The sequence below is a fragment of the Debaryomyces fabryi genome (assembly GCF_001447935.2).
Source record: "Debaryomyces fabryi strain CBS 789 chromosome Unknown contig00018, whole genome shotgun sequence".
NCBI lineage: Eukaryota > Fungi > Ascomycota > Pichiomycetes > Serinales > Debaryomycetaceae > Debaryomyces > Debaryomyces fabryi.
In genome coordinates this window covers 1-25348 of record NW_015385444.1, presented here as the reverse complement: position 1 = coordinate 25348, position 25348 = coordinate 1, and the positions used below count along the sequence as shown (strand labels likewise).

At 37.3% G+C, this 25348-nt stretch overlaps 15 protein-coding genes across 15 annotated transcripts; 9 read left to right on the top strand and 6 right to left on the bottom strand.

The window, feature by feature from the left end:
- Positions 1-270: 270 nt before the first annotated feature.
- On the bottom strand, positions 271-594 carry DAD1 (Dad1p; the record flags this gene model as incomplete). Its single annotated transcript, XM_015610174.1, has 1 exon — positions 271-594. The coding sequence occupies one exon, from the start codon at positions 592-594 to the stop codon at positions 271-273; it is 324 nt and encodes a 107-aa protein (XP_015468966.1).
- Positions 595-1690: 1096 nt separating this feature from the next.
- On the bottom strand, positions 1691-1942 carry AC631_01343 (uncharacterized protein; the record flags this gene model as incomplete). The annotated part of the gene is made up of 1 exon (XM_015610173.1): positions 1691-1942. One exon carries the CDS (start codon positions 1940-1942, stop codon positions 1691-1693), a length of 252 nt encoding a protein of 83 aa, XP_015468965.1.
- Positions 1943-3891: 1949 nt separating this feature from the next.
- Positions 3892-6399, bottom strand: KCS1 (inositol polyphosphate kinase; the record flags this gene model as incomplete). Its single annotated transcript, XM_015610172.1, has 1 exon — positions 3892-6399. One exon carries the CDS (start codon positions 6397-6399, stop codon positions 3892-3894), a length of 2508 nt encoding a protein of 835 aa, XP_015468964.1.
- Positions 6400-6873: 474 nt separating this feature from the next.
- On the top strand, positions 6874-7119 carry AC631_01341 (uncharacterized protein; the record flags this gene model as incomplete). Its single annotated transcript, XM_015610171.1, has 1 exon — positions 6874-7119. One exon carries the CDS (start codon positions 6874-6876, stop codon positions 7117-7119), a length of 246 nt encoding a protein of 81 aa, XP_015468963.1.
- A 557-nt stretch (positions 7120-7676) lies between these two features.
- On the top strand, positions 7677-8159 carry MNT3 (Mnt3p; the record flags this gene model as incomplete). The annotated part of the gene is made up of 1 exon (XM_015610170.1): positions 7677-8159. The coding sequence occupies one exon, from the start codon at positions 7677-7679 to the stop codon at positions 8157-8159; it is 483 nt and encodes a 160-aa protein (XP_015468962.1).
- A 298-nt stretch (positions 8160-8457) lies between these two features.
- MNN21 (alpha-1,2-mannosyltransferase MNN2) lies at positions 8458-10344 on the top strand (the record flags this gene model as incomplete). Its single annotated transcript, XM_015610169.1, has 1 exon — positions 8458-10344. The coding sequence occupies one exon, from the start codon at positions 8458-8460 to the stop codon at positions 10342-10344; it is 1887 nt and encodes a 628-aa protein (XP_015468961.1).
- Positions 10345-10650: 306 nt separating this feature from the next.
- AC631_01338 (uncharacterized protein) lies at positions 10651-11112 on the top strand (the record flags this gene model as incomplete). The annotated part of the gene is made up of 1 exon (XM_015610168.1): positions 10651-11112. One exon carries the CDS (start codon positions 10651-10653, stop codon positions 11110-11112), a length of 462 nt encoding a protein of 153 aa, XP_015468960.1.
- Positions 11113-11640: 528 nt separating this feature from the next.
- AC631_01337 (putative ATP-dependent RNA helicase) lies at positions 11641-14442 on the top strand (the record flags this gene model as incomplete). Its single annotated transcript, XM_015610167.1, has 1 exon — positions 11641-14442. One exon carries the CDS (start codon positions 11641-11643, stop codon positions 14440-14442), a length of 2802 nt encoding a protein of 933 aa, XP_015468959.1.
- Positions 14443-14598: 156 nt separating this feature from the next.
- On the bottom strand, positions 14599-15801 carry AC631_01336 (uncharacterized protein; the record flags this gene model as incomplete). The annotated part of the gene is made up of 1 exon (XM_015610166.1): positions 14599-15801. One exon carries the CDS (start codon positions 15799-15801, stop codon positions 14599-14601), a length of 1203 nt encoding a protein of 400 aa, XP_015468958.1.
- Positions 15802-17168: 1367 nt separating this feature from the next.
- AC631_01335 (tRNA (guanine-N2-)-methyltransferase) lies at positions 17169-18482 on the top strand (the record flags this gene model as incomplete). The annotated part of the gene is made up of 1 exon (XM_015610165.1): positions 17169-18482. One exon carries the CDS (start codon positions 17169-17171, stop codon positions 18480-18482), a length of 1314 nt encoding a protein of 437 aa, XP_015468957.1.
- A 402-nt stretch (positions 18483-18884) lies between these two features.
- Positions 18885-19850, top strand: THI4 (thiamine thiazole synthase; the record flags this gene model as incomplete). The annotated part of the gene is made up of 1 exon (XM_015610164.1): positions 18885-19850. The coding sequence occupies one exon, from the start codon at positions 18885-18887 to the stop codon at positions 19848-19850; it is 966 nt and encodes a 321-aa protein (XP_015468956.1).
- A 137-nt stretch (positions 19851-19987) lies between these two features.
- Positions 19988-21388, bottom strand: AC631_01333 (uncharacterized protein; the record flags this gene model as incomplete). The annotated part of the gene is made up of 1 exon (XM_015610163.1): positions 19988-21388. The coding sequence occupies one exon, from the start codon at positions 21386-21388 to the stop codon at positions 19988-19990; it is 1401 nt and encodes a 466-aa protein (XP_015468955.1).
- Positions 21389-21843: 455 nt separating this feature from the next.
- On the top strand, positions 21844-22497 carry AC631_01332 (tubulin-binding prefolding complex subunit; the record flags this gene model as incomplete). The annotated part of the gene is made up of 2 exons (XM_015610162.1): positions 21844-21860; positions 21930-22497. 2 exons carry the CDS (start codon positions 21844-21846, stop codon positions 22495-22497), a joined length of 585 nt encoding a protein of 194 aa, XP_015468954.1.
- A 94-nt stretch (positions 22498-22591) lies between these two features.
- On the bottom strand, positions 22592-23398 carry AC631_01331 (uncharacterized protein; the record flags this gene model as incomplete). The annotated part of the gene is made up of 1 exon (XM_015610161.1): positions 22592-23398. One exon carries the CDS (start codon positions 23396-23398, stop codon positions 22592-22594), a length of 807 nt encoding a protein of 268 aa, XP_015468953.1.
- A 599-nt stretch (positions 23399-23997) lies between these two features.
- RPL18 (60S ribosomal protein eL18) lies at positions 23998-25031 on the top strand (the record flags this gene model as incomplete). The annotated part of the gene is made up of 2 exons (XM_015610160.1): positions 23998-24109; positions 24583-25031. 2 exons carry the CDS (start codon positions 23998-24000, stop codon positions 25029-25031), a joined length of 561 nt encoding a protein of 186 aa, XP_015468952.1.
- Positions 25032-25348: the final 317 nt, after the last annotated feature.

The window sequence follows — 25348 nt, the reverse complement described above, 5'->3', positions numbered from 1 at the left end:
AATAGCGAATAAACCTAATACCCAATGTTGGCATTGGTTTTGTAGCATCTTGTAGCATCTCGTAGCATCTCGTAGCATCCAGTAGCATCCGGTAGCATCTAGTACCATCTAGTAGAATCTTGAACAGATACGTTGCATGTAAAATCTCATATGTGTTATGCTGATTTATTGGTGTCAAAAAAGATAGGAGTCACAATAAAGTGTACTTTAAAACATAAAAGCTCACTATAACGGACTAACAGAGCTAATTAGACAGTACTATCCACATCTTCACAATTCTTGATGCTCTTCAACTTGGTCCTTTTCTTCGTTGGATGATTCATGTTCCTCTGACGAGCTATCTTCTTGGTTGGCGTCGTTTTGATCATTTTCCTTTGTCTCGTCTTCATTATTTCTTTCCTTTAGCTGGTTCAAGCCATCGTAGAAGTGGGACCAAAGTCTTCCGACATTGTCAAATTCTTTTCCAACTGAAATCGACCCGTTAAGTGATCTATTCAAAATATCTAAATTGTAGACTACTGACTCAATAGAAACTCCAATTTCTTGAATCAACATATCTCTTTGTTTTTCGAAGTATGTGGATGACTCTGACATAGTTTATTAGTTATTTGTGGCACGAAGTATACTTTAATGAATTATCTCTTACGATCGTAAGAACCAAAACAATCATTTTTGATATAAGTGCGAACTTTTCAGAATGCTTGCGTATGTTTCAGTACTAACAATTCTGGTCGTATAAGAGACACGAAAAAACTCTGCTCTAGTATATATTTGTCCCTTATGCTAAAATGCCGGGACACTTGCAATGAGCGGTCATGCTGGATAAAACTATCCCTCGTGTGGACGTCCTCTCTAGCCCGGTAGATCTATTGAGTACAAGTTCAGTTGTTATTTATGAATAGATGAGATTACAACTCTACAGTTGCTCGGACATCAGAATAATTAGCGTAGCTTTAATGTAGATAATGTAACTAAGCGATGTAGTCTGAGCAGTTTGGAATACTATAGAAAGGTATACATATGTGCAAGTACATATATATATCTTTAGCAGTGGTGGTTTAGAGTATTAGAGATCGTATTCCACTGAAGTGGTGGAATACTGATGGCGATAGTGTAAACAAAAAGTTTCACATTGATGAGCATGATAGTATTGTAAGAGTATCATGGCCAGCAGAGAGATGTAAGATAGAATCAAAGGTAGAAACATGAAGAAATCCTGAGAATACCTTTTGCAGTCAAAAGAGCAGCCTAGTCGGGGTGATCAAAGCCTAGTCTTGAATATGAAGCTTACGAAGCAAATTTTGCAGTCGAAATATGTTATGCAAATATGCATAAAAAGTATGATGGTCCGTAGCAGTCATCGTAGTTTGTAAAGAAAGATGGTAGTTCCTAGGCGATATGAGGGTTATTTTTATGCCACGAATATCCATATAGTCTTGTCTGTATTATATATGAGCTTAAAAACAATACACACCACAATCGGAGTGTATCATCTCGTATAATACAAGACATATATTTGACAATCTATTTAAAGATTCCAACCTTATACGTAATATATAATACATAATTATTTCCCGATTTACCAGTGTAATACGATAAATAACCAAATAAATTAATTTCCTCTTAACAACCACAACCATATTACAACATTAAATGCCCGTATGTACGGGACTAGGGCAAAGGAACCCTCTCAATACTTTTTACCCAAACAGAATGAAATGGGTGCAGGGTGTTTGTCGCCACTGCTCGAACACTTCTTCTTCATATGACAACGACGAACGTAGTCCTTTTTCTCGTCAAATTTGACAAATGTGTTCTTATGACTGCAGCCGGTGTTACTGCCCGTCGAGGAGGCGCTGAAACTCGAGCGTAAGCTCGAGGTCGGCGACGTATTTGACGTAGGCACTGCTGACTTCTTCTTTGAAAGACTCAAGAATGACATGGCTTCTTGCTGAATGAATATATAAAATGTTTTTTTTTTGCTTTTCTTGCTAACTGACTAAATGATGATACCAATACAGAATATTGACTATCAATAACTCATATTATATCTCTTATCCCCAGAAAGTGTCAAATCAAAAAAAAATAAAATCCTCAATATGTAATCTTTTGCCGCTATCAATAAAATCCCGATAGCTAGTATATACCTGTGTTATTTGTATGGTATATATCTCCGTTTTGAGTATTCGTACTTCTTCTATCGAATCTCTAACCTTGTACCGTCAGCTTCTGCTTCACCTAAAAAAAACCTATTTGGCCCTTAAATCTAAAAAAACCTTTTCTCTTAAAGGATCTTTTTATCTAAAAGGAACGCTTAATACAACGAAAAATTGTAACTGTGGATAGTTAAAAACTTAATAAATCCTATAGAAAAATTTTTTTTATATATTTATCTAAATACTCTAGATTTTACCAGTGGGAAAATGGCACTTTATACTATTTTGCGTTTTTTTTTTCCTGCCATTTCTTTACGCTGATTTCGCAGACATTTTCTGTTAGAGTGAGGTCCAACTTTGGGCCCGCAACAGGAGCTCCCAAATCTGGGTACTATCATCCAATCCACGACTCATGCTACATCGTGACTCAATTTTCGTGTGTGAATTGCACGGTTATGGATGCTTCATTAGTGCAGAGGGAAGGATGGGAGGATTGGATGTGAACATTGCGAACGTTCTATTGGTAAGAAACTAAGAAAATAAGTGCAGGCAAATTTCTAGCCAATCGAAATTAATAGCGCAAATTTGCCAGTGCACCTCGCGGTGCACCATCGTTGATTGAACATGCATGGATACGGGGGGCGCTGGGTAAACAGAGGACTGCTCTCGGTATATATAGGCATGGATAGCTTAAAACGGGACAACGGTGTAGGGAGAAAAATTACTGGAACGGGTAAAGATCGCAGAGGCTTTAGGCAGCAAGTGCTTGCGGTTATTGTGTATCGGCCTAGATCGGCAATAAGAGGACAATTAGACTATGAGCGCAATGTGAGCATAGTTAGTAGGATTACTGGAATAGGAGGCTTAAAGTTGATTGTGTTGATATAGGAAATGATTTGACATTTAGTAGACAATAGGTTGCTATCAGTAGGCTAGGAAGAATATAGGTTGGGGTAAGTAGGCTGGTATTAGTTGCCATTACTAGTGTGCATGATTATTGTTTGCAGACCAGATTTAGCAGACCAGATTTAGCAGACCAGATTTAGCAGACTAGTTGTTATGGGAATATAGATTGCAAATTATATCAATTGATTATGTAGTAGTGTACTTGATATTAGACTACTCTTTTAGGAGAGGCTTTTGATGTTAGGATATTAGACCTTGTCATTAATTACCATAACTTGCTGTAATATGGCCTTAGGTCATGCTATCAGAAATTATTTCATGACGACACCTTTGCCATGATGCTTGTAACAGCAAATTTGGATTATACCCTTATGACATTCGGTAGGTAATGTAGTATGGTAACTGATGTACAATATATGTAAATTAGACACATGTCTTGTTAATATACAGTACATGGATTGTATGTGTATTTGGTTTGGTTCTGCTGGACCATATACTTCGCCCATCACCAGCAAGTTCACAGTTGTATGTCAACTAGCTGATAAAATTTTGCTCTTACTTGATCAGAAGACTGTCATGTCGTCATAATACGTGTACAGATATTTATATTTTACCATATTTATTGGTTGCAGACTTGCATGATTCGCATAATAGCATATCTAAAAATGCAGGTTTTCTGCCATATATCTATGCTGCTGCGGTCTGAGCTGGTATAAGTATAATTTAGCATGGAATATACCCGAACACTGAAGCTGCCTACAGTTCTGTGTGATGGCAAATGTAGTTACAGTTTCATTTAGTCGTAATTTGTCTATTATACATATATACATTATTCAGATATTCCTCCTTCGTCAGAATAGTTGTAGTCGGGATACTCGCATTCAAACTGGTCCCCAAAGTCGTCTGAGGAATCGCTAGAGTTATCGACGTATTCATCCAACCACTTATTTGCCGTTTTCTGGAAGTCTTCCTTCTTCGTTTCAACTAAGTTTTTCGACTCTTCAAACAGGACATATTCTACCCCGGACAAAATCCTGAATATCGTCTTGAAATATCCTATGAGAGAGTTTAAGCCTCGCAAATATCCTCTGTCCGGTAACCCAGTATTCTTAGGCGGGATTGTGGTGGACTGTGGAAGGCTTTCCCCGGCAATGACTGATTGTGCAAAGTCTATAATTCTTACTTTGATATCGTCCATATTGTCGATGCCGTCATACATTAACAAAATCGATGATCCATACATGCGGTAGTCGACAAGAGTCTTGAAGATTTCATATAATTCTTGCAATTGAACAATTAGCTTAGGTATTTTGCTGAGAATCGAATATATCAGCCTTCCATCATACAAAAACTTCGACAAAACCTTGCTGAAATCCTTACCCTTAGTGACCTTTCTTCCAAAATATTTATCCTTGATGTAATAGCTTTCGTGTCGTAAGTTCCATACTTGTAATCCACAAATTCTGACCCCAAGAGATCTTGAAGTTGTGTTCAAACATTTATTGCGCTGTGATTTCTGCTTGGCTGGATTAGCCTCAACACCATATTGTCTCGTGCCCATTTTCAAATCAAGAACACATGGCTTTTGCATATCCGCCGTCAAGTCCTCTAATAAAATAAATCTTTCAAACCTCGTGTGTTTCCTTAGCATTTGTCCATTATGTCTGGGTGACGATATGGACGAGCTACGACGCGCCGGATGTTGTCGCCTTTCTTCTGTGAAATCGTCATCTCCTTGGGAGTACTGACTGCTATCTAAGTCAACGATGGCATTTTCATCATCCATACAAAATATTTCATCACCTGTCTCTGATTTCTTTTTCTTATGGGAAGATGAAAACACTTCTTGGATTACTTGTACTTGCAAGTCTTTGTTAACTGATGTAGACCAAACTTCATTATTCCTTGGAGATGCTGGGAAAAAGTTTGTGACTGATGTGTTAGATGACGATACAGAATTCTTAAATGGAGATGTCTCTAATGAAGTACCACTGTTCTGCTTCTGAATTAATGATCCGTTAGGTGATGGGGCTGATGTAGAATATTGCTTCCACAATAAATCTGGTATGATATGTTTATTATCATCAAGTACAACTTCTGGAGGTAACTCGTCGTCTTCATTAATCAACATATTTCCAAAATTAAAATCTTTCTTCTTATTATTCATATTTTCTTCAACCATGCTATTCTTCCTTGAGGGTGCTTGACTCGTCGGATCTTCAGTGATTATACTTGAATACCTGACATTCAAAACACCAATATATTTTGGCATGAACCTCAATAGTTCGGGGAGTCTTAACTCTACTACCTCGTACCATAAATTTTCTCGATTCATTAATGCTTTGCATACTGCTTTACGTGAAAATCGAAAAATTGCAGTATGTCCCCCTACTTTATTTTTGAACGGTCTTAATTCTACCGCCAATGGAAACACTTCTTCATCTATCGTCAAGTCAGCCAAGCCTTCAACCTCATCTTCCTCGATCTTGTCATTTTCTGATGCTTGTGTAACTTGATCTTGCTCTTTAACATTTGGGCTATAGAACTGATTAGTACCAAACTTTACTGATTTGTTATTATCGTGATGTTTGTTTTTTATTTTCGTGGAATCCAAATTCTGTACATGGTCAATATCGTCTTTATGGCCGACATACTTTTGAATTTTGGTAATATCACCATCACTAGAATGGTCAAACTCCAAATCAGCTGTCAAGTGTCGTGTCTTGGTAGATGTTCCATCTGCATCAACTATGGTATACTGGATATATTTCTGATCAGCTGGAGTATGGGGAAAATATGTCGCCGACGACACTGGTTCCAATCCAACTATTTTACTTGCATCATTCTCAGGAAGTTTACCAATTACTGGAGTGTTTGATTCAGGTGATATCCTTATTTTTGATGCCCCAGCTTCAGTATTATTATTCCCTCCTCCGCCGTTAGCGATGGCCTCGTGCGCTACCTCTTGCGGTTTATTGTCGGCCTCTGGCGTGGGCATCTCTATCAAACTCTCGATATCACGATTTCCATCCCCGCGAAATAGTCTCAATGACCTTGCTGCTTTACGTCCCGAAACTATCAGCGGCATATCTGAGGATGTTGCCGTTGTATGTTGTCCCTGGATCTTCAGATTCTCGATTCTTGCGAAATCCGGTTCGTCACTTTCACTTCTGACTTCTTCTTCACCACATCCCCCACGAAAGCGTTCTTGTATGTCTCTAACCACATCTCTATCCATGGCATTCTCTTCTCTAATCTCATTTTCAGTCCTATGATGTCCTTTTCTCTCTGAAACCTGCTTCTCTGCACCCACGAATTCACTTGGTCCATGTGCCATGATGGATTATACTTCAATTTCTCTTTATTATGAAAGACATATAACCCAAATACACAAGTTCACTTTCAATTCTAGGTAAAAAAAAATGCAATTTACCTAATATTTGTGTTTAACGATATTCCTAGTATAGGGCCTTCAATTAAATGTGTTGATATCAAGTCCAATGCCTGATAATACGATTTAAGTACAAAAATAAATTATTTTTCTTCAGTATATGTTAAGCATATATATCTTAACTACTTATATAAACTATAGACCGACAGCACCCTTTATTAAAGAAATAATATGCAAAAGTCTATAAAACGTGGTAATATATGTTATGATTTACATACTAACAGCTTTATGAAGCTTGAAAAATGGCATCGTGAGACAAATCCGTTACCCGGAATAATGTCTTATCTCATCAACCATTAATCATGGAGTTACCGCCGTGGCTATACAAAGGCCGGATAATATGTGGAATGGAAGAATAATATGAATGCTAGAGATGGGGTTTTCAAGTTATGTGGTACAAACAAGGTTGCTTGTTGGTTTATATGGGTATTTTTTGTGCTAAGGTTAGCTTATGCAAATATTGACAATCCAGATCAACTCCAAGATGAACTACATGATGTAAGCATAGAAGCATTCAATGATATGCCAAAAAATATAGCAATATTACTCTGGGACTTGGAGAGTTTTCATGGGACTGGGATAAGGAGAGTAACTCCGGAGAATTGATGGAGTTTCTTAGACGCGAGATAGAGGACCAGGGAGATGTGCAAACGATAGTAGTGAACAAAAATAGGCCAGATGATGCGTATAAACGAGAAAATGCTACATTTTTGGTGCTTTGTCGAAACGAAGAAGTGTTTGAGTTGCTAGAGTCGATTCAGAGTATACAAGACAGGTTTAACCACCGATACAATTACGATTGGGTATTTTTGAACGACAAGGCATTCGACGAGCGATTTATGTATATTGTGTCGCAGTACGTTGTGCAGGGGAAGTTGAGTTTTGGGCAGATTCCTCTGAAGTATTGGGGATATCCAAGCTGGGTAAATCAGACATATGCGAGTGAACAGCGGGCTCGTCTCGTCGAAGAGGACGTGGTGTATGCGGATAGTGAATCATACAGACATATGTGTCGTTTCTACCTGGGATTTTTTTACAAACATCCGCTTGTTGCACAGTACCAGTATTACTGGCGGATAGAACCGGGGGTGAAGTTTTATTGTGACGTTTCGTACGATGTGTTCCGGTTCATGAAATCGAACAACAAGAAGTATGGGTTCGTAATGTCGATGTTCGAGTACAAAAAGACCATTCCATCACTTTGGGGCCATTTCAAATCATTTATCAGCCGTTATAATCAAACCGAGACGCCCTACGGTGAGTTGATTGACTTCGTCCAGAACGATAACGCGGCCAAAACGTACAATTTATGTCATTTTTGGTCCAACTTCGAAATTGCCGATTTGTCCATTTTCAATAACCCTGAATACGAGGCATTTTTCAAATATTTGGACTCTACAGGTGGCTTCTTCTATGAGAGATGGGGTGATGCTCCAGTTCATTCATTGGCGATTCTGTGGTTTTTGTCTAAACGCGATTTATGGTGGTTTGGTGATATTGGCTACTATCATGCACCATATTTACAATGTCCTCAACCATTACAAACGAGACTCGAAAATAGATGCAGCTGTGATCCAGATGAAGACTTTCTGTTTAGTTTCATAAGCTGCACGCCTCATATACTAAATTTATTAAACTCCCATTAAGAAAACACAAAATGCTTGTAAATAGACAAATAATGTTGCATTTAGACTAGTTAGACAATTTTTTCTTTGATTAAAACTACAAGTATCGTTACACTACAACTGCTATATATGACCATGGTGGACACTTCTGTCACCGTCTAAGACCCTTAGTTAACCGTGAACAATTGTCCCACAAATTAAATCCGCAAAAAATTATGGACAAAACTCTCACACGTCTATTTCATAAACACAACTAACCACGTCTAATTATTTATAATCTTCAACAAATAACCGCCTACAATTAATCTGGTTAGGCAAAATGAATGCAATAAATAACCTGTTATTAAAATTCCGAATATTCCGTCGTCGCCACAAGATATCATTGATAATATCGGTATTCATATCTACAATTATCATATTTCTTTTCGTGAATGGACTATCACTTTCTAGTGCAATTAGTACAAATGAGTCGGTAGTGAGTGATCCACATCAATCAGAAAGCATATTGACATACTTGTCGGAAAAATTGGCCAAATTTAATATAAATAAAAAGAAAACAGTACCGTTCGCTAAGACAGATGCTGCATCACTGAGTGAATTCAATAATATGATAACTACTACATCGAACCAAAAGCTTGATAAGATGTTAGACGAAACGAAGTTAAGATTAATCCGTGAATCCTATAAAAAAATTGATCCGAACAAAAACCGTCTACTGGCTGGTCATGTTTTTTACCAATCAATTTTCAAGGTATTCTACGAAGGAAAACCAAAGGTTGAAAAGTTGGATAGGTATCTCTCTGAAGAACGAATTCCTCGTAGTAGATATACCACCGGAACAAATGATGAAATAGTATTCAATGAAGAGTATTTATCGAAATTCTTACAACTCGATCAAGAGGAGTTGGATTCAATGACTGAGTCTCATAAATATGTGGTTGAAAACTTGCCTGAAAAAGCCCCTGGAGGATTATATTCAGGTAGTGGAATTGTTTATGTTGGTGGTGGTAAATTCAATTGGTTGACATTATTGTCAATTAAATCTATCCGAGCTATGGGTTCAGACTTGCCAATCGAGGTTTTGATACCCACTTTGGATGAATACGAACCTGAATTATGTGCACGAGTATTCCCGGCTCTTAATGCTCGGTGTATATATCTTCCATATGCCTTGGATGATCAGAAAGAAGACAGTTTTATTTCAAAGTTTACCTTCAAGGGTTATCAGTATAAAGCTTTAGCAATTTTATTGCTGAGCTTTGAAAATGTCTTGTTATTAGATAGTGACAATGTTCCTGTACGTCACCCAGATAATCTTTTTGAAGACGAATCTTTCAAGTCCAACGGATTGATTGTTTGGCCGGATTTCTGGAAGAGAACAACATCGCCCAGTTATTATAAAATTGCTGGTATAAACCTCAGCAATAAAAAGCTATACGATAGATATAATGCTGAAACTGGAGCATATGAAAAGCTAGATGATGGTATTAAAGAATTAGACGTGAAGGATCTACCATTGCATTTAAGAGAAGGCGCCATTCCTGATCCTAGCTCAGAATCAGGCCAGTTAATGATTTCGAAAAAGACCCATATTAGGCCGCTCTTATTAGCATTATATTATAACTTATTTGGGCCAACCCACTTTTATCCTCTCTTCTCGCAAGGGTCTCCAGGTGAAGGAGACAAAGAAACATTCATTGCTGCCACTGTAGCATTGAAAAAGCCATTCCATCAAGTTGCACACTTTTTAAATGCTCTTGGATATATGAAGCCTACAGGCTTCGAAGGAACTGGTATGGGACAATTTGATCCAATTGAAGATTACCATGTAAGTAAGAAAAGAAAACTTCTCGAAAATAAATCCGAAAAAGAACGACAGGAGATCATTGAAAACGATCCATTATTAAAAAATGGAGCACGGATTCTATTTGTTCATGCGAATTACCCTAAGCTAGACCCGTGGGAATTGAAAGTCTCTGGTAAAATTTTTGATGAAAATGGGAACAGGTTAAGATTGTACGGAACAGGTGTCAGAATAAAATTAGGACACGATTTCGAGACAGTTCAATGGACAAACATGAAGACTTTGCTTTGTGAATTGAATATTCAAGTTGGTATCTTCAAAGATGTTGATAGGGTTGAGCTATGCCAAGAAATCAATGATCATTTGGACTTCCTTAAATCAACAATATCTACATTAGAATAGTTTAGCATTATTTACTTAATTCATACATAAAGATTTACCCTAGGAATTTTTCCAAATTTGTCACATACAATAAGTATTCAGTTTCAACTATTCTCTCGATAGAACCCATCCTTCATTTAATGGTATCTCTCTATGTATCTTGTATAATTTTTCCTTAAAACCGTGTTTAGTAAGCGTTGATACATAGGTTCTCACATGATGCGATTTTGAGATCAACAACATTTCTCGTATTACAACAACACTCTTTACATACTCCTATAATACATACATTACTTTAACATACAAACATACTAATATAGTTCAATCATGGCAGCGCAATTCTTGCTATTATTGTCTAGACAAGGAAAAGTAAGATTATCGAAGTGGTATCAAACTATTTCTCAAAAAGAAAAGTCCAAAATTACCAGAGAATTGACAACATTAATCTTATCAAGACGAGCCAAAATGTGCAATGTGTTAGAATATAAGGATATAAAGATTGTCTATCGTCGTTATGCTTCGTTATTTTTTATAGTGGGTATTGAGTCTGGCGATAATGAATTATTGTCCTTGGAAATTATACATAGGTTTGTTGAACAAATGGATAAAGTATATGGTAATGTTTGTGAATTGGACATTATTTTTGGATTTGACAAAGCTTACCATATTCTTGATGAATTGCTCCTAGATGGATACATACAAGAGTCTTCTAAGAGAGAAGTGTTGAAAAGAGTTGCACAACAAGACGAATTGGAAAACATGGATGAGTTTGACAAGATACTAGCATAGACAAGGCATGCTTTTCTGCATGGCAATTATATCCTCCTTTATGATATTATTACAATCTTGTCATATGGACATCTGTCATGAGTACTTAAGTCCCTATTGCATAGCTTTGCAAGCTTTAAGTTCGAGTTAACATGCTATAGATTAGCTAGCTAATAAAGACTTTCCATTGCCTGCTGATTGTGTTGGTTTCTTCGCATAGGCCCACCTCCGATGTTCGAAAACTACTAAGCTGTTCTAATTTGGCCTTATCATAAGTTCATGAATTTAAGCGAAATTTTTGCTTTCTTACTTAGTTTTTCTTTATTTTTATACATTCATTATAAATAGAATAGAGCTAATATAGCTGTGAGTACTACTTGATTGTCCTTCTTCCAATTATTAAATGGAGTATATCTTGAATTAATTATGTTATTATAATTGACGTATTATGAGCACTGCGAATATTTTTTCTATGTGATGAGATGAAAATTAAGTATTAATACCAATATTTATCAGAATTATCAGCCTATAAGTATAAATATCTGCATAATGTCAGACGAAGAAGATTACGATATTGCAGGAAAGCTTGCTTTAGCAGGCTCTGACTCAGAACCTGAATCAGATTTAAGCTCCGATAATGAAGAAGTGCAGGATGAAATAATCTCTGATGACGATGATACTAAGCATAAGCCAAATAAAAAACAGAAGTTAGACAAGGGAAAGGCCAAGCAAACATTCCCATCTTTGGAATTATCAGATGATGAAGGTGATAACGAATCAAAGGATATGGCATCTTATTTTGTTGCAAATAACCCTCAAGCTAAAAAGGCTAAGAATGGTTCATTTCCGTCATTTGGGTTTTCTAAATTTTTGTTAACTAACATATCCAAGAAAGGGTTTAAACAACCGACTCCTATCCAGAGAAAGACAATTCCGTTGATTATGGAAAACAGAGATGTGGTTGGTATGGCTAGAACAGGTTCTGGTAAAACAGCAGCCTTTACTTTACCATTAGTTGAAAAATTGAAAAGTCATAGTCCAAAAGTTGGTGTACGTGCTATTATTTTATCACCTTCAAGAGAATTAGCATTGCAGACGTTTAAACAAGTTAAAGAATTCAGTAAAGGTACCGATTTAAGATCTATAGTCTTAATTGGTGGTGATTCATTAGAAGAGCAGTTTTCTTCTATGATGACCAACCCAGACATTATAGTGGCTACTCCTGGTCGTTTCTTGCATTTAAAGGTTGAAATGGAGTTAGAATTGAAGACCGTAGAATATATTGTTTTTGATGAAGCCGATAGATTATTCGAAATGGGTTTTGCAGAGCAATTGAATGAACTAATTGCTGCTTTGCCTTCATCTAGACAGTCCCTTTTATTCTCTGCAACGTTACCAAGATCTTTGATCGATTTCGCAAAGGCGGGTTTAACGAATCCAGTTTTGGTCAGATTAGATGCTGAAACTAAGATTTCCGATCAATTGCAAATGGCTTTCTTCTCTATCAAAAACAATGAAAGAGAGGCAAGTTTGTTATATGTTTTACAAGAGGTTATTAAATTACCCTTAGCGTCTCCTGAAGAAGTGAAAAGATATAGTGACATGGATAAGAGAGATAATGGGTCTGATTCTGAAGCTGAAGATGACGACAAAAATAGCAAGAAAAAGAGGTTTAGGTTTAAAAAAGAAAGATTACCTCCAGCTAATGTGTTGCCATCAAAGCATTCTACAATTGTTTTCGTGCCAACTAAACATCATGTTGAATATGTGACCACTTTATTGAAAGATGCTGGATATTTAGTATCTTATATCTATGGTACCCTTGACCAACATGCTAGAAAACAACAGTTATATCAATTCCGTATTGGGATGACTAGTATATTAGTAGTTACGGATGTTGCTGCTCGTGGTATCGATATTCCGATATTGGCTAATGTCGTTAATTACACATTACCTGGTTCATCAAAGATTTTTATTCATCGTGTGGGTAGAACAGCAAGAGCTGGTAATTCAGGTTGGGCATATTCTATTGTGAACGAAAAAGAATTACCATACTTATTGGACCTAGAATTATTTTTGGGTAGGAAAGTTTTATTAACATCCATGCATGAAAAGAAATGTGAAATGTTGAAACAGAGACAACAATCGAACCACGTAGAACCAAAAGTATCATATACAGATAGATTAGTTCTTGGATCAATCCCAAGAGTTGACATTGAAACCTTTCAAGAGTTATATGAAAATATATTAAGGAACCATTATGAATTAAGTGTTGTTAAAGGTGTCGCAACTAAAGGTGAAAAATTGTATTACCGTACGAGACAACCAGCATCTCAGGAGTCTTTGAAGAGATCAAAGGAAATTTTACAAACGGGTAACTGGGATGATCAGCATTTATTATTTGGGCCTAACTTAGAGAAAGAAAAAGAAAGATTCTTAACTCAACTCTTAAATAGAAAGTCTAAAGAGACCGTCTTTGAATTTAACAAAAAAGGTAACGATAAAGATGAAGATAGTTTAGTTGAGTTTATGCATAAAAGAAGAAAGCAAATTGCTCCTATTCAAAGAAGAGCTAAAGAAAGAAGAGAATTGTTAGAAAAAGAAAGGATTGCAGGTTTAACTCATGGTATCGAAAATGAGATCTTGAAAAACGATGATGAAGTTGGCTATTCTGGAACAACTATTGAAGCAGATGAACAGGAATTACAAGACGCGTTTGAAGATGCAGATGAGTTGATTGAGAAAAAGAAGAATGAAAAGAGAAAGAGTTTCAGAGATCCTCAATTTTTCCTTTCACATTATGCACCAGCATCTGTTATTCAAGATCAGCAATTAGCCTTATCATCATCATTTGCAAATGATGCAGCTAAGGCTACCTTCGACTTGGATAATGATGAAAAATTAAAGGGTAACAAACAGGTCATGCAATGGGATAGAAAGAAAGGTAATTACGTTAATGCACACTCAACTGATAAGAAGTTCATTATTGGTGAAAGTGGTCAAAGGATTCCAGCGACTTATAGATCTGGTAGATTTGATGATTGGAAGAAGCAAAGAAACTTGAAGCCAACTAAGACAGGTGCAATGGAATCTAATGCTACAAATGGTAAAGATAGAAGGTTCAAACATAAGAAAGTTGCAGCTCCAAAGATGCCAGATAAGTTTAGAGATGATTATCATAAACAGAAAGAAAAGGTCAAGAAGGCTGTTGATTCAGGAATGCAAGTTAAAGGTTACAACAAGCCTGGTCAGAAACAAGAGCTTAGATCAACCGAAGATATTAGAAAAGCAAGAGCAAGTAAAGAAAAGAAGAGAGCTAAGAATGCTCGTCCAAGTAGAAAACGTAAATAGATATCTACAATTTTGTCGTGAAATAATTTCGATTTAAAGAATATAAAATATACATAATTCACCAATAACTTTACTTGGTAGAATCTGATTCAATAAATGATTCTCTGTAGCAAAAAGTTAATTCAGAACGAAAAAATACCAATCAACATAGAGAGATTATCTTCTTCCACCCCTACTATATGGATGGTATCCTCTATTTCTATTTTGGTAACCACCTCTACCTCTCGAATTACCAGATGGGCCGGAAGGTGGAGCTCTTCTTGGTCCTTTTGGTAAATTCATTCTTCTTGATGGTCCACTTGGAGTGCCAGAACTGTCAGATCCATTTTCTGCCTCTTGATTGTCTTGAGGCTCGCTGGAGGCTTGTTGCTGAGGATTCAATGGTTGTTCAGGTTGCTCTGATTGCTGATTGTAATCACCGGTATTGCCTTGAGCTTGTTGTTGTTGCTGATACATGTACCATTGTTGCATTCTTTGCCAATATTCTTGCATCATTTCGGGTGACATACCATTCATCCCTTGACCATAAGCAGCCATACCTGGTTGCTGATATTGCGTTTGACCATATTGATTACCGTAGTTACCATAATTATATGGCTGTTGTTGTTGCTGTTGTTGCTGTAATTGATTCTGTTGATGTTGGCCTCTTGGTTCTGCTCTCTTGACTTCCATGGATTTACCCTTCAAAGTTAAGTACTTATTCACAGTAACTCTATCGACAGCATCTGGTGAATCATAAGTAATAAAACCAAAACCTCTCGATCTACCAGTATCCTTGTCAATCATCAATTGGGCATCAATAATACTACCAAATTGAGAAAAGAAGTCATTGAAGTCCTTTTCGTTAACCATTGGATCGATACCACCAACAAAAATCTTACCGACTTTGTCTTGTTCTTCTCTGGCAATGGCCCTTTTAGGATCAATCAATTTACCGTCTAATATGTGGTCAGTTTTAATAACTTCATCAACCGACTTCGGATCTTTGAAAGTTAAGAAACCAAACCCACGGGATTTACCCGTATTATTATCTCTCATAATAGTATGATCGATAACTTCACCATATTTAGTGAAATACTCAACCAATCCTTGTTCAGTTGTATCCCAATTAAGACCACCGATAAACATCTTACCATGATCTTTACCCATGTTTGATGGTGGTAACTGCTGTGGTTGTGGTGGTTGAGGTGCTTGTGGTGGTTGTGGGGGTAATGGCATGCCTCCTTGGAATTGCTGCTGCATTTGCTGCATTTGCTGCATTTGTTGGAAGTCTGGCATCTGAGGTGGTTGACCTTGCATCTGGCCCGGCATCTGGCCCGGCATCTGGCCAGGCATTTGACCAGGCATTTGACCAGGCATTTGACCCGACACAGGTGGTGGTGGTGGAATAGCATTCTGTTCGGTTTGAGTAGGTGCTACTGCTGGTGCCACGGCCTGTTGTTGGACTGGTGTACCCGAAGCAGACACTTCCGCTTTGGCTTCATTTGCATCGGCATTAGCTGTTTCTCCTTGAGCTGGAGCTTCATCTTTAGCAGGAGTTTCTTCCTTTTTTTCTTCGTGGTTCTCATTGCTTTGTTCCTTCACTGTGGTGGATTTATCATCGTCACCGCTACAACGGTTAGTATACTCATTTCAAATTTTGGCCTCTTGACAATGTCTTGAGAATCTCAAGAACGAATCCTCGTTTCCAACGAGCCTTCTCAAAATCACCACCCAAAAATTAAAAAATACTTACTAGATATCCTCGAAAAGGGCTTCATCATCATCGTAGGAAGACATTGCTAACTATTGGGACTAACTAATATACGGATAAATAGTATCAAGACAATTTAAGTTTATTGAAATATGGAAATTGTATAAAACTAAACAAAAGATCTATGTAGTAGATACAAATTGATTTTTTTAGATACTTGGAATTTTTTAGTCAACCAATCACTTCAATTGAATACTATATTATATTAGTTGTTTAATATGGATTTATCAATAACTTTGTCTAAAGAAAAGGAATCAAAAGGAGTTTCCAGTTCAACGCCATCGGTTAATTTTCAGTCACAATGATAGGACGTGTGTTGACCAAAATATTTGGCCAGCTTATGTAATTTGGTCCCACTAGGCCAGCCACGATATGATAACAGGGTATATGGCTGGTATGGGAGGAGAGTGAAGGATGTAGAATGATGGATGGTGAATAAAGGGTGTTGAATGAAAGAAAGCAACGGAAGATGTAATTGGGTGGGCATATTGAGAGTATTTAGGCTTAAAATGTTAAGAATATTTGCAAGGCTGTTCATTTGCGACCATTGCTACACTGCTATATGCAATTGGTTCAATGGTTTAATTCCGTACTGTTGTATTGGATATCTCCATGTAGAATATAGGATGGTTATTTTTGGTCTGTTTTGTAAAAGATAATGTTAATGCTAGCAGATATTTATTATTTTAGTATTTTGCAATAATCGTGAGAAATAGTAGATTAGCAGAGCTTATAAGACAGTATGTATCAACAGAAAAAGGATATTTAAATTATGTGAAAAATAGACTTGATCAGATACCTTCTACAGACAATCTCCTTACACAATGGTCTGGAAGGATATGAATTGGTTTGGGCTAAGTATAGCTTATTTGCAGTAATTGACCAAACCGTGAAGCGAGCCGCATTAATTTTTTCCAATATTCGAGATGATCTTGAGTCAGACGATTAAACCTCTAGTATACTGTATATCAACATGAAGGAATACTTGATATATTTCGCCCAGGCGTATCCCAACTTCAGAAGGGCAGAGTTGGAATCGTTAGCTGCTTACCATGGCATTTCCATAGACTTATCTCATCACGATGAGAAGAATCCATTTTTAATCGTTAAGTTGGAAAACGATGACCAGGCCCGCAAAATCATGGAACGTTCCATATTAGGAAGAGGAATATATGAGTTATGGGGCCGGGGAAAGAACCTAGAGGAATTACACGAGGATGTTAAACAAAAATCGAGCGAAAGGTTTGCCGAATACAAAAAAGTATCATTTAAATTTGACTTCATCGGGTATATGGGGAAGAGAAGCACTAAGGAGAAATTTGAGATGATAGAATCTTTCTCGTATTTAGCGTTCGAAGGTCCGATTAGAATGAAATACCCAGATGAAATCTTCAACGTTCTTGAAGAATACCATGTTCATGGGACCGAGAAGGCCATAGCTCCTATTAATATGTGGTTTGGAAGACAGATCCAATTGAGTGCAAGAACTGAGAATATATTAGATAAATACGACTTGAGACGCAGAAAGTACATTGGTACCACTTCCTTTGATGCTGAATTGTCTTTAGTCAGTTGTAATATAGGTCAGGTTGGACCAGGCAAAATAACATACGATCCATTTACCGGTACTGGTTCCTTTTTGGTTGCAGCAGCTAACTTTGGTGGATTACCTATTGGATCTGATATTGATATTCGCATATTGAGAGGTAAAAATGACAAGTGTAACATCAAGGCAAATTTCAAACAGTACGGTACTACGTTGAATTTCTTGGACATTTTGACCATGGATTTTACCAACAATGCATTTCGTTCGGATTTGAAGATCGATACCATAGTCTGTGATCCTCCATACGGTGTCAGAGAAGGTTTAAAGGTTTGTGGTGCCAAGGATCCAGAAAAAGCTGCTGGTAGGGAAAACGTAGTTATAGACGGAGAGAAAGCCCATTTAAGAAAAGATTTCATTCAACCCAAGAAACCATACGAATTGTCGAACTTATTAGATGATTTATTAAATTTTGCTGCCAATAGATTGCCTATAAATGGTAGGCTCGCATTCTGGATGCCTACTGCAAACGATGATTTTGAACCCAACTTAATTCCCCAGCACGAAAATTTGGAACTCATATATAATCTAGAGCAAGAATTCAATAAATGGTCCAGAAGGCTATTGGTTTATGTTAGAAGAGATGACGATTTTAAGGGCGAGACTTCTAATGGGTTAAGAGCGAACCAAATTAAAAATTTCAGAGACCGTTACTTTAAGGGGTTCAGCCAAAAATCTAAATAGCTATGTACATTACTTGTAACCATTATACGCATACATGTCTCCTGGAATCCCGTAACGTTATAAATTGGGGCGCTATAATTGAATGTTTGATTTATGCATTTAGAGATTTCTCGCATGCGATAATTTTGCAGCAGCTCATATAACATTCATGCGATTATGCGACCTTGTATTGCGCCAATATGAAATAGAATATGTTGGACGTGAAACCTTTTGTAGGTTAAAACGTAATTCTATTATGATCTCCTCCCTTCCAATGTGAATAAACTCTTAAGAGGATCATTTAAGAGGACAGCTGAAGTCCGTTGCTCCTTGTTTGAAAAACTATTTAAGGCACACCTTGATCTGCATTTCAACAATTACAATTTACAAAGTATACTAGTACACTTATAAATATTATACAAAATGGCACCTCCTACTATGATTGAAACATCTGTTAGACAAGCATTCTCCCCTGTTGTTACAGAGGACAGAGTTGTTAGGATGTCATCAGATGCACAGAATGCAGATGTTAAATTTGCTGATTGGGACAAGTTCAAATTTACACCTATTAGAGAATCTACAGTTTCTCGTGCCATGACAAGCCGTTATTTTGCCGACTTGGATAAATACGCTGAATCAGATGTTGTTATTATTGGTGCTGGTTCTGCTGGATTATCCGCAGCTTATATTTTGGCCAAGAACCGTCCAGAACTCAAGATTGCAATCATTGAAGCCGGTGTAAGTCCAGGTGGTGGATGCTGGTTAGGTGGTCAATTATTCTCTGCTATGGTGTTGCGTAAACCTGCACACCTCTTCTTAGAAGAATTAGGTCTTGAATACGAAGATGAAGGTGATTATGTTGTTGTAAAGCATGCTGCTTATTTCATGTCAACTTTATTATCAAAGGTTCTTCTGTTCCCAAATGTTAAATTATTTAATGCTACGGCCGTCGAAGATTTGATCACTCGTCGTGATGAAACTACTGGTGATTTAAGAATCTGTGGTGTTGTCACTAACTGGACTCTTGTCTCCCTTAATCATGACACTCAGTCATGTATGGATCCTAACACCATCAATGCTAATGTTATTCTTTCTGCATCTGGCCACGACGGTCCATTTGGTGCAGGTAGTGCAAAGCGTTTGGACAAATTGGGATGTATAAAGTTAGGTCATATGAGAGGTTTAGATATGAATAGCGCAGAAGATGCAATTGTTAAGGGGACAAGAGAAGTCACCCCAGGTTTGGTTGTGACAGGTATGGAATTGGCAGAAGTTGATGGCTCCAACAGAATGGGCCCAACTTTTGGGGCCATGGCTCTCTCTGGTGTCAAAGCCGCAGAAGCTGTCTTAAATGTATATGATTTAAGAAAGAAGCAAAACAAACCTTAAGATATTCATTATATATGCTTTTATATTTTTGATTAAATGATATGCGCTTACAAACACCTATTACAAAATCATGATAACTTTTATTAAACTAAATACAAGATTAAATATTGAAGGATGAATCGACGAACTATATTTGTTCAGTTATAATTGGCAGCCCATAATACAGAACCAGCTAAACCAGAATGGTGAAAGAAATCCTCCATACTATTCCTCTGAGAAACCTTAGGCCAGCCTACAATATTGTTAGTGTCATAAATCATAAAATCACATTGAGATGCATCATCAGTCCACCTCTTGTTTTTAACACCCCAGGTTGTAATCTTATCAATTTCGGACTGAGCCAACACACCATCAGTGTTAACTGTAGGTCCTTTTTTACCTGGCCCAGAAACTGGGCATCCCACGGTAGAACAAGATGTTGAAGATAACTTATACGATCTACCGTAATTAGCCAAACCACCATATGTCTTACCTATTTGAACACCTGCCTTATCTAACATTTTAAGAGCATTGATAACTTCAGTTTTATTCGTGTGGCATTGAACAAGATTATCGTTACTGGAACGAATATCATAGGTCATAAACACTTGATAATCGATGTATTTTTGCATATCTTTAATTGGGAAATTCTTCAAATACCAAAACGAAGCAGGGATAGTAATAGATAATGTTTTACCGGCTGGTAATTTAGATTTAATAAGCTTCAACAATTCTAAATACCTTTGACCATCTTTTTTATCGTCATCTGGAATACCAGAAATACCAGTGAGACCAGGAAATTCCCAGTCTAAGTCAATACCATCTAAGTTATATTTCTTCAAAAAATTAACTAAATTGGTCGCAAATTTTTCTCTATTTGCATCAGCAACACCATTTCTGAAAATATTGTAGGTTGATAGAGATGTGCTAAATTCCCAACCTCCAAAACTGGCGATCTTCTTGTTCGTAATACCCAAGAATGAACTTGTCTTAATTTTTGAATCATCGATCGTGAGGTCCGATTTAATATTCACAAAAGAATAATGAACCGAGTAGTAACTCTTCAAAGCTTTTGGATCAGTTTTTAATTTGTCATTCGAGTCTATCCAGTAAACTATCTTCTTGAAGTCCGTTCTTGTATCTGTATGAAGTTTACCGTACCCACAGTTTGAGAGACACCCAGCTGTACCAGGTGCGCCTGTTGGACTCTTGGTTACAGCGCAAAAATCGGAAGTTAAGCCACAAAATCCGTATGGACTACAGCATGCATTTAAAGGACATTTAATGTCAGTTCCGTCACTAGAAGCCTGAGGCCCACATTCTGCAAGTTTGTTATATGCTGGCTTTGGAGGCGTACCATCACTAACACATACTTTGTCTCCAATCCATGGGTGACCGTTGTCGCATCCCATCCAACCGAAATTATTTTGGTTCCATTTCATAAGATTATCTTTCGTAATGGAAAACTTGTTCATCATAAATTGGCACGTTTCGCCCTTTGCTACCTTATGAGCATAGCATGAGCCATCTTTATTCTTTGTCGCGATTACCTTAGCCATAATACGAGGGTGAAAAGCCTCCGGGTTAATAGTTAAGTCTGCTTTTGGATAAGCGAGTGAAAAATTCAATAAAAGAAAGGACGCAGCGAAGGCTGCAAAAAATGAGAAATACATTTTTTGATTTGGAATTTAAGGATTCTACAGAACCTAATACAAGAAGACAACTCTAGGATATCAGTTAGTTTAAATAGTCACACGAGCAAGACTTCTCTATATGAAATTTTTCAAATAATAATATAATCTTTCCAGCGTGCTTTCGTAAATATAGCATAATGTAAACACAAGACGCGAAAAATTCTTAACCCTTACGCGACATATATCGCGACATTAATTCAGACATTTACTACGACATTTACTACGACATTATACGACATCGTGAAATATAGACATCATTGATCTGAAGACTACCACTATCGATTACTTCTATACTGACAATACGTCAATACACATTATAGATGACAGATATCCTTAAGTATGTTCTTAAACAAAATATGAATATGGGTTTAGGACCTTTTGTTAAAATCATGTACTAACCATCCAGAATTACCAATACCAACCCTCGTGGTATTCCAGAAGCTCCATTCATAGATAAAGTAGAAGATTATGTCAAGAATCCGGATGTTGACTTTGATAAGGTTATTGCTGCGTTTCAGGATCGTTTACAGCAATACAAATTTATGGAAGTGTCCAAGAAACAACAATTAGGAGATTTGAATGTTAAAATACCCGATATTGAGAAGAACTTGGACATTATAAATCATATCAAGGAAACTAAGAAGAGTGACGACGAAGAAGACAAAATCATCGAAACTAATTATGAGTTGAACGATACTTTATACACCAGGGCCACCATAGATGCGTCGAAGTTAGAATCAGTCTACTTATGGTTAGGTGCGGAGGTTATGTTGGAATACCCACTTGACGAAGCAATTGAATTATTAAACGACAGATTGAAGAACAACAAGGCACAATTGGAACTTGTCAAGGAAGATTTGGAATTTTTGAAAGAGAATATCACCACCATGGAGGTGAATACGGCAAGATTGTATAATTGGGATGTTGAAAGAAGAAAGAAACTCAGAGCTGCTGAAGAAGGCGCTAAGAATTGAACGGAACTAACTAGTGCACTTTTTGTAATATATCGATAAATATTAATGCATTGATTTGTATATACTATATACTATATTAATTTTGCTATGTAGATCATGTTCTGAACGTGTCCAAGAACTGGCTGCCTAAGGGCCTGACAGGTGTTTCTGCTCTAATTTCATGGGCTTGGTTATTGCTTCTACCTTCGTCTAGAACCTCTTCTGTATCTTCATCAGCCATCAGATCATTTACGTTAGCATTAGCGTTGTCGATTGTTTGGTAGCCACCACTTCGTCTTCCTCTGGTGGATGGCCATAAGCTACTTACGAGCTTACGAGGATGCATGAACGCTTCAAAGACACTCACAGGGATTAACCAGTTCCTGGCACCTGGAAGCAATTCATTTGAGTGCAATTTCCCAAGGGCTATGCCTACCAAACACGGTATTATCGACCCCAATCCATTGTTAAGGAGCAATAACGTATAAATTATATGAATCTGGAAATGATTGGTTAGCACCAATTCTTTGCTCGAATTAGACGGATGCACCTCCCCGTCGTCCAGTAGCGTAGGCTTGGACAACAATATCTTAAACTTATATGATGTGGGTATGTTTGCCCCATAACAAATATACAATGACGACAATATTCCCAACGGGCCCAGTGCCACTTGGTTAAATACAGTTGTATTATACGCAATATCTCCCTTTCCTCCATTGGCAATTGACGAAATCAAGTACACTGCAAGATTCACTCCCAATTGCCCCAAACTCATGACAATAAAACATACTAGCGAATTGTACAACGCAAACACCACGATCAACGATGCATATTTCCGCGACCCGTAGAACCTCTCCAAGTTCTTGTAATGAAACCAAAGCAACACGCACAACATGTAATCAGATTCATTGATCACCGACATCTCATACGTTATCACCCTCCAATACTGTGAATATTCCAATATATATGGGTCAATGGACAACCGGACATAATGTTTCATCTGAAATATAGAAAGCCCCAATGCCACCAACGTGCTAACTATACATATCGTCTTGGATACCGGGGTATTACTAAACCCTCTTATCGGTGTTAATTGCGCCATATCTGATCCAAATCCCTTATAATATTCCAAACCTCTCTATATTATGCTTTAAATGTACCGTCAATAACCGTTCTGTCCAAATACGAATAGAATCTACTACCAAGCTTTACTTCAAATCCCTAAATAAACCAACTGTTACGTATAAATGTCAATATTGATATTGCCTCCGTATACGACTGCACACTTAACTGATAAACACCTACCAGGACTGATATCAGAAGGGTTACAGCCCCAGGACGATCATATGATTATAACGGATAAGTGAAAAATTCCTGTTTTTGTTAAATTACACAAAACTGCCAATTTCCAAAAAATTTTTCAGTACGCATCTCGGGCAGAATCTTGGACATAATTATTTTAATAGTACAAGAGTTTTAATTTTTTCATAGTTTCTTCATCACAGGTCAAAGTAATTAAACATGGGTAGAGATCACACTTCTAAGCAACACATCAGATCTGGTCACAGAGAAGCACCAAAGTCAGACAATGTCTACTTGAAATTATTGGTTAAGTTATATTCTTTCTTAGCTCGTATGTATATCGATTAAAAAGGACTCACCAAAAGAAGATGTTATAATAAACCACTCATTTTATGGAAGCAGTGCTTGTGGAAACACGTAGCAGTCCAAGGAACATTGAGATGGAATGAAGATAATAAAAATATGGAAGTTTGGCGACGGATGAAGACCCGAATAGACATTGAAGCAGGCCCAGAAAGGAACCCAACACAATCTTACATCAGTAGAGACACTGGTAACCAAAGATTCGGGTTTGAGTAGACCAACAAGGTGTACAAGTATGGGCTAGCAAACGAGTCTGAGGGAAGAGTAAACGTCGTGCCATACGCCCCATGGCAGAAAAGTCTTGGGCTGGTGATGCAGCGAAGACTATTTGCATGGGAAGCCATTCTGCGAGTGCATGGCACAAACATTTATTCTGTTAAATGTGGTGTTTACTGTGCGTCTTCTGAGCAGAAAGAAGATCCTTATACTAACATATTATAGGTCGTACTGATGCTCCATTCAACAAGGTCATCTTGAGATCTTTGTTCTTATCCAAGATCAACAGACCACCAGTTTCTGTCTCAAGAATCGCCCGTGCCTTGAAGCAAAAGAACACCGCTGAAAAGACCATCGTTGTTGTTGGTACCGTTACTGACGACAACAGATTGTTGGAATTCCCAAAGGCCACCGTCGCCGCTTTGAGATTCACTGCTGGTGCCAAGGCTACCATCTTAAAGGCTGGTGGTGAAGCCATCACCTTAGATCAATTAGCTTTAAGAGCTCCAAAGGGTCAAAACACTTTAATTGTCAGAGGTCCAAGAAACTCCAGAGAAGCTGTTAGACACTTCGGTTTCGGTCCTCACAAGAACAAGGCCCCAAGAATCCAATCCACCGGTAGAAAGTTCGAAAGAGCTAGAGGTAGAAGAAGATCTAGAGGTTTCAAGGTCTAAGTTAGATAGCTTATGTACTTTTATAAGACGTTTAGTCCTGACTCTTTTCTAATTTTTACGAACTCGTTAATTTGTTTTTAGTGTATAATATAAAATATAAGTTTCTGAGTTAATGTATATCCCAGTGTAACTGCTGGAACCGTTTCACAATTAGTATTCCACATATGTCATCTATCACCAGATATCACCACTTCATTTCGCTCTATATCCTACAATCACCTACCGGATATCACCATTGTAGAAAAATACAAAAGTCTATTTCAAAATTACCAAAACTTGAATCAAATTTGGAAGAGAATATGAACAAGGAAGTAGTT